The sequence below is a fragment of the Myxocyprinus asiaticus genome, chromosome 45 (genome assembly GCF_019703515.2).
Source record: "Myxocyprinus asiaticus isolate MX2 ecotype Aquarium Trade chromosome 45, UBuf_Myxa_2, whole genome shotgun sequence".
NCBI classification, from domain to species: domain Eukaryota; kingdom Metazoa; phylum Chordata; class Actinopteri; order Cypriniformes; family Catostomidae; genus Myxocyprinus; species Myxocyprinus asiaticus.
Window position 1 is genome coordinate 24332748 of NC_059388.1, and position 12600 is coordinate 24345347.

Consider the following 12600-nt stretch of genomic DNA (forward strand, 5'->3'; position numbering starts at 1 on the left):
ATGAAACAGCTTCCACAGGCTGCTTTCGTAAAATGTATGTCTGGTTTTATGATTATAGTCTGACATTTTCTTCTGCTATGGAAATGGTCTTCACACCTGAACCTCAAATGGGTGTCAGATTTAATAAAATGATATAGTGGTGACACGCTTTCTAAACGGCACAGAAATATTCAGGCCACATGATTTGCAAGCTTTCAAATTATGTCAGTGTCTCGACATCCGATAAACAATTTTTGATTGATTCAGGAAGGCTAATTGGAATTGAAATACAACACACACACCTGGAAAAGAGCAGCAGCCAAGTATACGGTCATGAAGACAGGTGTCAGGGTGGTGTGACCCCTCTCCATCAGATCAATTGTGTAAAGGAAGATCAGATGACCAGGAATGACCAACAATAGCAGTACCTGTGCTGATCTGTGATTGGCTCCTTGAAAAGAACAAAATATTTTTAGTAAATAAGGAACTTCAGCAAAATTTCAACTAAAATTGTAGATTTTTTATTTTATTTTATTACAAGTAGCACTTAGTGATTTTAGGTTTATGGTATGGTTTTTCAGAAACATTATAATGAAAATTATGTATCCTTAATCTTAAAAAGGTGAAATGACTAATTATATCAATGTTAAAATGCTTTCTTAAAAAGATTCAAGTTCTGACCCGGAGTTCAGATGCAAACAACCCTCCACGTGTGATCTGTGCATGTGTGTAGCAGTATGGATTTGATTTAATCTACACTTAGGACTGTATATGTATAAAATAACTCATAAAATCTAATTCACAAACAGTAAACTTCACACTCTATTTGTATTACACACTGCTGTCCTCAAAACCCTGCAGTACGATGTCCCTCAGAGGCCATGGAGCAGATTTATGTCGCTCTCTGCAGATGGTACTGCCAAGCTTGCAGTGGGCACCTTGCCCCTCATGTGCAGGGGCATCTGGATTCTGTCCCGAGTCCACTTGTTTCGCAAAGAATGAATGCTGCATAAAAGCTCCAGCACATCAACACGTGCTGTCCTCAATTGTTTACTGGAAACTTTCTCTGCAGTCTTTGAGATTGATCGTTTTACACAAAACACTGTTACACACACTCCATTAAAGCTAATGTATACACATTCGCAAGCACTCGTAAATAATGTTGCTCTAAACACTTGTAATTTTTTCACCCTCTCTTGTATTTGGGCAATGAAACTCAAAATGTCCATAGAGCATGCTTTTGAGTTACTATCTTTGTTCATTACAGCTAAAGTTGGTAATTTTTTCAATGTTTAAATACTTTCCATTCCCAGCTTAATATGCAGAGACAACAATATGCAAGTTATCTGTAGGCTGATTTCTCCAAAAAGTGTAAACACTGTGGCTCTGTGGCACTTTCAAAACATTACTGTTTGTGTGGGTATCTTGACCAACCCCTCATAGCAACACTGGCTTAACCAATGGTGTGAGTTTGGGGCGGGATTATCTGTATGTTCGATAGGGGAAATGTTCGGGAAACCTGTTTGAAAACAATCATTATTTTTGCAATTTCGTTTGCCGCTGCTAATGGCGCGGAAATATCACACTAAACCTTAAAAGAATAGATCACCCAAAAATGAAAATTCTCATTTACTCACCCTCATCCCATCCCAGATGTGTATGACTTTCTTTATTCTGCAGAACACAAATGAAGATTTTTAAAAGAATATCTCAGCTCTGTAGCTCCACACAAGTGAATGGTGACTAAAACTTTGAAGCTCAAAAAAGCGCATAAAGACAGCATAAAAATAATCCATAAGATTCCAGTGGTTAAATCCCTCTTTTGAAGCGATCTAATAGATTTTGGATGAGAAAAGACCACAGTATAACCCCTTTTTCACTGTACATCTTATATTGCAGTCTCTAGGCACGCTCATGATTTTAAGCTTGATTACACTTCCTTGTGCTTGACGCATCCATATAGTTCTAGATGGCTCTTGAAATCATCATCGCCAAGGAGACAGCTGAGCTGATGTCAAGATTTATTGTGAAAAAGGAGTTATATTTTGGTCTGTTCTCACCCAAAATCAATTACATCGCTTCAAAAGACATAGATTAAACCAGTGGAGTATTATGGATTATTTTTATGCTGCCTTTATGTGCTTTTTGGAGCTTCAAAGTTATGATCACAATTCACTTGCATTGAATGGACCTACAGAGCTGAGATATTGTTCTAAAAATCTTAATTTGTGTTCAGCAGAAGAAAGAAAGTCATACACTTCTGGAATGGCATGAGGGTGAGTAAATGATAAGAGAATTGTATTTTTTTGGGTGAACTGTTCCTTTAAAGGGACCCAAAAATGAAACCTCTGGGGTTACCTGTGCCACAGAAGGTGCGGCAGGGACAGCACCAGCCTTTGGTCTCGTCGGGCACCTCTCCAGGGGTGCTGTGAAAGTGCAGATGGGTGGAGATCCGACTGGACTGGATGGCCACAAGGTTCCCCCCGATACCTACAACACAACAGTATTTTGTCATCATATACAGGTGAGAGTATAGAGTAGGAATAAAAAAAACAAGGAGGAAATCAGCTGTGTGTCTGATTTGATGCTTTTAAATCTTGCTCTGTGAGTGAATTCTCACTTCAATGAAGCTTCTACTGTGAAATTATTTTTTTTAATCCATGAATACAGAATTAATTTGGACTTTCAAACTGGCTACCATAATTTACCAGCCTTAACACTGTTATTGTCCCCTGGCTCTTGATCTTTCGTTCTCTCTCTTACACACGCACACACTCCTTGCCCTCTCTCTCTGTCCTGAGTAAAGTGAAGTGTTGTCCACAGCCACAGAAATGATAAGTCACACCCAGTGACAAAGGACAGAAGGAGCGAAAAACACAGACATAGTCTCCTCTCTTTTTAACACCATCTGGTTTGATCTTCTGCTTACAACAAAACCATTTGCAGTAGAATAGTTTATGAATTAAAATAAAACAGAATCGACCAAAATAGAGTAAAATAAAACAGGACAATAGAACAGAACAGAATAGCAAAGCGCAGAACAGAATAGAATAAAATGAAAAGCAATAGAATGGAAGGAATTAAACAGAACAATAGAACAGAATAGATTAGCATTGAATAGAAAAGCATAGAACAGCATAGCACAGACTAGAAAAGAACCAAATAAAAAGGAACAGAACAAAAGCAAACAACGACATAGAATAGGACAGAACAGAACAATGTATAAAAGAATAAAACAAAATAACAGAATGGAACAAAACAACAGAATATAACAGAATAGCATAGAACAGAATGGCACACAGTAAAATAGAATAAAATGGAGTTGAACAACAGAACAGAATAGAATAAATGGGAGCGAACGGAATGAAATAGCACAGAATAAAGTAGCTTAGAAAAGAACAAAGAAGAACAGAAAAGAATAAATAGAACAGGACGGAATAGAATAGTTTATGACTGAAAAGAATAGAACATACAGAATAGAATAGTTTAGAACTAAATAGAACATAACAGAACAAAATAGAATAGTATAAATGAAATAGAACAGAACAGCACAGAATAAAATAGTTTAGAACAGAACAGAATAAATGGAATAGAACAGAAAAGAAAGAATAGAATAGCTTAAACAGAACAGAACAGAACAGAATAGCACATAATAAAACAGCGTAGAAAAAAACAATAGAAAAGAATAAATGGAATAAAACAGAACAAAATAGCACAGAATAGAGTTGTTTGGAACAGAAAAAACAGAATAGAATAAATAGAAGAGGACAGAATAGAACAGCTTAGAACTAAATAGGACAGAATAGAACAAAATAAATGGAATAGAACAGAACAGAAAATAATGAAATAGAATAAATGGAAAAGAACAGAACAGAACAGAATAAATGGAATAGAACAGAAAAGCAGAGAATAGAACAGAACAGCTTAAATAGAACAGAACAAAATAGCACAAAATAGAGTTGTTTGGAACAGAACAGAAAAGAACAAACAGAACAGAATAGAATAAATAGAAGATGATGGAATAGAACAGCTTAGAACTAAATAGAACAGAATAGAACAAAATAAATGGAATAGAACAGAACAGCACAGAATGGAATTGGAAAAGAACAGAATAGAATAAATGGAATAGAACAGAAAATCAGAACAGCTTAAAACAGAACAGAAAAGAACAAAACAACAGAATAGAATAAATAGAACAGAACAAAATAAATGGAATATAACAGAACAGAACAGCACAGAATAGAATAGAATAAATGGAAAAGAACAGAACAGAATAGAATAAATAGAAAAGAACAGAAAAGCAGAGAATAGAATAGCTTAGCTTAAAACAGAACAGAATAGAACAGAACAAAATAGAAAAGTATGGAACAGATAACAATAGAATTAAGTATGCAAGGCATAGTGAATAAAAATAAAAATAAATAAATAAATAATAATTAAACAAATAAAATAAATCACCATGGGGGGGGGGGGATGGTAAATCTCTTTAAAACCCTCATGCTACTCCACCATGAAAGACAATGTGAAATGTTTTTCAGCTCAAATCTTTGTGCATGACATTTGCTATAAAAAAAGTTAAACCCCCCACAAATTATGTCTAATTGTCTAATTTAGCCCTCAGTCAAATACTAACAGGAAATCAATAATGAGAATTAAAATAAGAGACAGCCAATCTATTTCTCACACATACAGTAGTGCATTCATGCCAACAATAGCAATAACATTAGCTATCGTTAAAGGGCAGACCTGAGGGAGAGCGATTATCTTTTAGCACAGCACAGGCCTCTGCTCTATTAGTTAACAAAGCTGGGTTTGTGCTGTACGCAGAGTTTACCATTATGCCACGCTGTGCCACGTCCCCGTGGCAGTGCTGGAAAGATGCCATCTGCACGGAGGACTGTGTGGGCATGTGTCTGCACAAAGACGTTTTGGATAAGTGCTTGGGGATTTAGGAATGAGTGTCTGTGAATTTTCCAACCTTCCCCAGAGCAGTGAGATCCAATTAATGCGATGCTTGTTAGGAAGAACTCAAATGTGCTAAAGACGCTTTGGGAAACCAAATAATAGCTTCAAATAGCTTCATCAGGGTAGTACTAATTAAAAAACAAAATACTGAAATTAAACTTTTTCTCCCCAATTTGGAATGCCCAATTCCCACTACTTAGTAGGTCCTCGTGGTGGCGCGGTTACTCGCCTCAATCCGGGTGGTGGAGGACAAGTCCCAGATGCGTCCGCTTCCGAGACAGTCAATCCGCGCATCTTATCATGTGGCTCGTTGTGCTTAACACCGCAGAGACTCACAGCATGTGGAGGCTCATGCTATTCTCCGCGATCCATGCGTAACTTACCACGCGCCCCATTGAGAGTGAGAACCACTAATCGTGACCACGAGGAGGTTACCCCATGTGACTCTACCCTCCCTAGCAACCGGGCCAATTTGGTTGCTTAGGAGACCTGGCTGGAGTCACTCAGCACACCCTGGATTTGAACTCGCGACTCCAGGGGTGGTAGTCAGCATCAATACTCGCTGAGCTACCCAAGCTCCCGATATGGAACTCTTATTTATATATTATTTAGCACTATATTTACATAATTTTACACAAAACTTCAACTTTGTAAAAAAAGAATCTTTAAAAAAATAAAGACTGTATTTTAAATGGTAGATAGCGGTTTCTGTTGAGTCATCAAATTTTAGCAATTTATTTGCACATGAAGAAACTAATAATATATTAGGAAGAATGATATAGCAGTAATCGCATTTTCTCACAAAAGGCCAAATCAAACCCAGTGTACATACAGTGCAGTGCATAGTGAATATGACATTTACTTATAGCACACGTGAAGCACTTTTACTTTGAAGTTGCACCTCAAGCGCTCGTGCGGATCCAGCAAGCAGCAATCTCCTCACAGTTTAAATGGGCTGAATCACCTGCTTGGATTATCACGAAATGACCATCATGATTTGTGAATTAGAGGAACTTTTCATCCTGAAGTTTTGATTCTGGCTGACTGAATATGCGCTTCAGGGGAAGATATGTGAAGAGTGCTCGACAGGAAGAAACGGCTGGATTTTTGTGAGGTTCGTGAATTACAAATGTTTAAATGAGACATCTACATATTTGCAGACAGTAAATGATAGAAGTATGAAAAAGTATTTGCCTTTTTATCATTAGACAAGAAAGTTAAAAGTTACAGGGAAATGCTGAGGAGATGTTGACAGAAAATGTGCTTTAGAGGAAGAAATATGAGCGCTCACAGGAAGCTGGATTTCCTAACATTTTGGGAGTTTTTTTTTTTTTTACATCGAGATATCAGCATAATTGTAGACAGTATATGATATTAGTTTCATTGATATTTGCCTTTGTAACATTAGACAAGACAGTTGTTTGGAACAGAACAGAAAAGTTACAGGGAACTGTTGAGGAGAGAGAGGGAGAGTGAAACACGCGAGCAATTTAACTTTATGAGCTCATACACGCCTATGTCGGCTCTGATATGCGGACCATTAAATGAGACTGTGTCTATTATTGTATTAACACGATGGCACGTAAAAAAACAACCAAACTGTGATTGGTCATTTACATGTCTCAGATGCTTAACATGCAAGCAGGTGATTCTCAGCGCCCTCGCGACCCTAAGAAAAAACAAATCGGTCAAACGGGAAAATTTATCAGCCAGTGCCCATAATTTTAAAAAATCTGAATATTGGCAGATTTATTGGCATCGGCGATATATCGGTCAACCACAAATTTTTATGATTGCTATTTTTTTTTTTTTTTTAAACATCTTGAAGATTGTGCAAGGGGGATGCAAACTTATGCACTCAACTGTATGTGTCACAATTTCTTGCAATTTGCTTTATTTTCCTTTAGTACTGATAGTTTACTTGATTAATTACTTGGAAAAAAGTTAAGCAATATTTATTTGTTATGTGGATCCTTTACCATTGTTCTATTATATACCATTGTTCAATTTTAATTAATAATATTTGTAGTATACTATATCATATTAAATATTCATATACCTATATTTACTATATTTATATTAATATTAATGTATTTAATATTTGTAGTATACTATAAAATAGTAAATATTTATATACATATATTTACAATATTTATATTAATATTATTTAATTTTATTAATAATATTTGTAGCATACTATATAATAGTAAATATTTATATTTATATACATTCACAATATTGATATTAATATTAACTGATTTAATTAATAATATTTGTAGTACATTATATAACAGTAAATATGTATATATTTTTACATATATCATAATATTTATATTAATATTAATTTATATAATCTTTTTAAATAAAAGAGATTCAATAACATTAGTTTTCTGTAATATTAAAATTGGTATTGAGAATTGTGAAATTTTACTGGTATGGTTTTGAAGACAAAAGAAAAGAAAAAAAAAACATATACATACATACATACATACATACATACATATATATATATATACACACACACACACAGACATATACACACACACATATATATATATATATATATATATATATATATATATATATGTGTGTGTGTGTGTGTGTGTATGTATGTATGTATGCATGTATATATGTATATATAATATATATATATATATATATATATATATATATATATATATATATATATATATACATACATACATACATACATACATACATACATACATACACACACAAATAGAACAGAACAAAACAAGAGTAAAAATGAATAGAATAGAATAAAATGGAACAGAATAGCACAGAACAAATCAAATAAAATGGGATATTTTGGAACAGAACAAAAGAACAGAATACCATAAAATAGAATAGCTTAGAACAGGACAGCACTATAGAACCGAAAAGAACAAAACAGAATAGAATAGATAACAACGGAATACAATGGAACAAAATGACAGAACAGAATGGAACAGAATTTTTACTGGTACTGGTATAGAGTATTGAAATTTTGGTGCGTATTGCAATCATTTAAATGATTGCCTCTGACTCGCTTCCTGTTTGGGCAGACAAACCATAACAGCCTCTGTTACTCATCCCATCTCACTCGTTCCATCATTTTACCCTTGTTTTCCAGCTTTCTTTCCTCTTTGTTCACTCCACCCTCATTTTCTTTTAAAAATCTGGCATAGAAACCATTGATTTTGAGGCACACTTACCCAATCTGATAAACTGTTTAGATCTTCTGATATAAACTGATCTTCTGTCACACACACACTCACAGATTCAAACAGCTGTTTGGTGTTCTGATACAGGCTGCAGACAGCGTAAATGTCTCTAATTAATGTGTTTTAATTAAAAATCGTATCGCTCTTTGTAGAGGTGCCACTATCCTGGCTCCCTTCCCCGTTACCACGAGAAACTGAACTACCGCAATTAATGACTGTGCCCCATGGCCAGAAAAGCCCTCGCAATCTCATCCAGCTCTATTTCAGTTGTATCCGATCCTTTGGTTTTATTCTTAACTCGGAAACATTCATTAAAAATCATGAAAGTCCCATATATCCGCCCTAAAGTACTCTTGCACAGCTTTAAGTAAGGAAGATTATTACAGACGTTTCTATCAGGGAATAAACAGTCAGAGAGGACTGAAATAGCAGCTGTAATATTATTTATAAAACACTGATGTGGGTGGTAGAAATAAAGGTGGTTGGATTGAGGTTTTTAAAAGCTTTAACCTTTTTAAGAAAGTCATACAGGATTAGAAACAACAGGAAATTGAGTTAATGTTTACAGAATTTTCACTTTTGGGTGAACTATTCCTTTAAAAGAGCACACGCAGTAGAGAATGTCAGCTTCATAGAATATTATTGTATTAAATAAATCTCACCATTGATAACAGGGGTGTAAACCACAATCCCAGCCAAGTTGGGATCAGACACAGTTTTGTCCAGGATGAGTCCTCCAATACTGAAATGGGGAGAAAACACATCAGGTCATGTTTTTCAGTCTGCTTGTGAATCCTTGGCTAAGTGTGTGAAAAAGCTGAGTGTATGTAAGTGCATGTCTGACCTGCTGATGAGCATGGCAGTTATAACGGGCTCCCAGCCCGAGTAAAGCAGCTGTCGACTGGCTGGATGCTTGGAAGAGATGACCATCCACAATGGAGTCAGACACATGAAAAAGGCACACACCAGAGATGACACATATGGGTGAGAGTCTGAAAGAGAGAGAATAGTTATAGACAGACCGGTGTTCTGAAAGAGGTTCAGGCACCAGCACCATTTAGATGGGAAAAGTGGTAAAACAGATATCTAGATGACTCTCGAGAGCTTCAAGCATCACTGAACTAGCATTATATGGCCTTCAAACCCTTATAGTATTTAAGAACATCGAGAAAGAAAATATGATCTTCTTAAAATTTAAATCAAATCTTTTGATGCCAAATGCAACTCCAAAACAGCTTGTACCCTCATACTAAATGTTATTACACACTAAACAAACCAAATCTTTAAATCCTAAACATGGAGCCAGCATCTGTGTGTGTGACTATATTTAGTGAAACGGGCCTGACAGGGCAGTGGCTGGTGTTAATCATGGCATAAGCCTCTCTCTCTGTCGGTTGGCACAGCTGGCATGGTTTTGGCATAGCGTGGTGGTGCTGTTTGCCGTGCCCTCACCTCACTTCACCTCTTATGGAGAGAGAAAGAAAGACTAAAAAGGTCGTCAACACTGAGCCAGTCTGGAGTTTATCACAGTGAGTCATTGGGGGGAAAGCCTGATTAAACCAGCATAAACACAGCAAAACACCATTTGGGACGGCCCGCAAGTGACTTTCACACCTTTTGTGTACGTGTAATACACAGAATGAGAGAGAGAGAGACAGTGTTTGTGTGTTAGTTTGTGTCTGTTTCAGAGAGAGATGTAGGGTGTATTTCTGCTTGACGGAGAGAGACGGTGTGTGGGTTGTGAAAAAGTAGACACAGAGAGGTCATGAAATCTGTCACAACACTCTCATTGTCCTGAGCCAGACTCATTAGCAGTATTACCCTGCCCTTAAAACATATTAACCCCACAGTCCCATTACTCTTGCAACAGTGTGTACATGTAGGTGAGAGATGTAATGCTATACTTAAAATACACTATACTTTACAGTATTGGTTGTAATCTAATATGACAAACACAAGACTAAAATGACAGCATTTACTTCACTAACTAACCTTTAGACTGCACTTCTAACATATCTATCTATATCACAATAGTTTAGGACAGAACTGAGTCTAAAGTCAAGGATTGTGGCGCCCTCTCTTGGCATAAAACTGATAATACGTGGTGTCCCTCATGGAGACGAAATTACTACACTGCTTAGATTTATCATACTCTGATCTGCAACCTATTCTGGGTGAAAAAATAAAGCACACACTCTCTCTCTTACCCAGGCAGTTGTAGAGGCCCTGGCTGATCCATGCCAGAATGGCCAGCGTGATGAGGTCACCAAAGCTGGCAGCGATGGGCGTGGCTACGTTATCAGGGTTGATGCCCGTCTTCTTAGAGCCCACGATGACGCCCACCATTATTATACCTGAGACAAGACATACAAAAGACACAGCTCAATCACCTAGGCACTGGTCAATATGACACACCTACATCAGAGATCTGAGCATTCCTTAAAGGGGCCATATCATGGAAAACCGGATTTTCTTTCTATTTAGATTGATGTACTATTTACGTATAGTTTTAAACTGCCTGTTGTATTCTAAGGGTCAGACAGAGAGTGGTCATTTAAAACTAAATCATGAAAAAAAAAAAAAAAAATAAAAAAAAAAAAACATTGACTTACATAATAAGTTGACCTCAAGACTTCAAAAAAAAAACACACACAAATCTACAAATTTAGAATGTGGCCCCTTTAAAAAAAAGTTATCTTATCTCTGATCGTGATACACAATGTGGATATTATTTAATGTTGAATAAAATCAAAGAACACAGCTCTAGTAGCTATATACAAGAGTATTAAAGTATAATCTGAAGTTTGTACCCTGTAGTACAGATGCTATAAAGGCTGTAGCTACACTACTGGAACAGAGAAGCACTGCGTGACTGATCTGGAACTTTCCTTCAGGAATCCAGCCCAATATGACGGCCGCTACAGCCGCCAGAAACCCAATAACTGTGGCCTGCACCTGAGAGAGAAAAGAGGCAACACTAGGTAAGGTATATAAGACATATACTGTGCATATATACATGCTACAGAGATACTGTGGAAGGCTTTGTTTGGAAAATGTTAATAAAGCATTTTTGTTACATTTTGTTTCATTATCTTTCCTAAGAAGGCAATAAATGCATTTTATATACAGTTTTTAGTTTTAGTCATATTTTTTAGTCTTTCGACGAAAATGTCCTTTAAATGTCAATAATATCATATTCATTCATTTTAGTCAGTTTTACTCCGACTAAAATGGCATATCATTTTAGTCAATGAAAATAATATCTATTAGTTGATGATAATGTGCAAAATGACAAAAACATGTGTCAAACGGTAACAGACCAAACTTTAATTAAATATTTAAACATTTGAAACAAACTTATAATAAAAAAAATTTAGGGGGGATTTTCTCTTTATTTCTCCCGAATTTGGAATGCCCAATTCCCAATGTCCTCGTGGTGGCGTAGTGACTCGCCTCAATCCGGGTGGTGGGGGACGAATCACAGTTGCCTTCGCGTCTGAAACCGTCAGTCCACGCATCTTATCACGTGGCTTGTTGAGCGCGTTACAGCGGAGACATAGCGCGTGTGGAGGCTTCACGCTATTCTCCGCGGCATCCACGCACAACTCACCACGTGCCCCACCGAGAGCGAGAACCACATTATAGCGACCACGAGGAGGTTAACCCAACGTGACTATACACTCCCTAGCAACTGGGCAAATTTGGTTGCTCAGGAGACCTGGCTGGAGTCACTCAGCACGCCCTGGATTCGAACTCGCAACTCCAGGGGTGGTAGTCGGTATCTCTACTCGCTGAGCTACCCAGGCCCCTATAAACATTTTCTTAATTTAAACATAAAAGATAGACTTCAAAAATACTGCACAACTGTTGTTGTGAAAACCTGCGCTCCTGAAATAATAGCATATAATGAATATTCTGAAGTTTTAGATACCCTTTAGAAGTTTAGATGTATATTCTGAATACTTCATTCTTTAGAAACTGTTATTAATTTTGAGTGTTTAGTAGTTTAAAATGAGGCATTGCTTGTAGCGTATTCAAGGAAAAGGCGTATTCACAACGCAAGTTGCGCATATTATTACTAAAGCGTAATTTACTTTGAGTTCACCTGTTCATTCAACAAAGTGTCTGCGCAGATGTAGATTGTAATATTACATATATGTTGTGGATATAGTGATTAATTACATGTATAAATAGGATGCATTTTAATGAGGTTATTAACCCGTTTGTAAAGCGAATCAGTTTGCCAGTGTTGAGCATGTTCAACTCGCACAGCTCAAGATGGGAAATCCTCAATATACTGGATTATTGGATTAAAATGAATCCATATCTAATGTCTTCCTCTATAAACAGATGCTTCTCTAGATGTTTCTTCTTCTGTTTATATCTTGCAGTATTGTTTTTTTCCTCCTCATATTTCTGTCAAGAGTATGCT

General features: G+C 36.4%; 1 protein-coding gene across 1 annotated transcript in view; it reads right to left on the reverse strand.

Moving 5' to 3' along the window:
* Positions 1–12600, reverse strand: part of LOC127435255 (solute carrier family 41 member 2-like) — a 32268-nt gene that overhangs the window by 9754 nt on the left and 9914 nt on the right. Inside the window, exons 5-10 of the mRNA XM_051688559.1 lie at positions 10979–11123; positions 10376–10522; positions 9013–9160; positions 8831–8910; positions 2338–2469; positions 282–430 (exon numbers count right to left, since the gene is read on the reverse strand). Of these exons, the coding sequence (XP_051544519.1) occupies positions 282–430; positions 2338–2469; positions 8831–8910; positions 9013–9160; positions 10376–10522; positions 10979–11123 (801 nt within the window). The remainder of the gene's footprint in view (positions 1–281; positions 431–2337; positions 2470–8830; positions 8911–9012; positions 9161–10375; positions 10523–10978; positions 11124–12600) is intronic.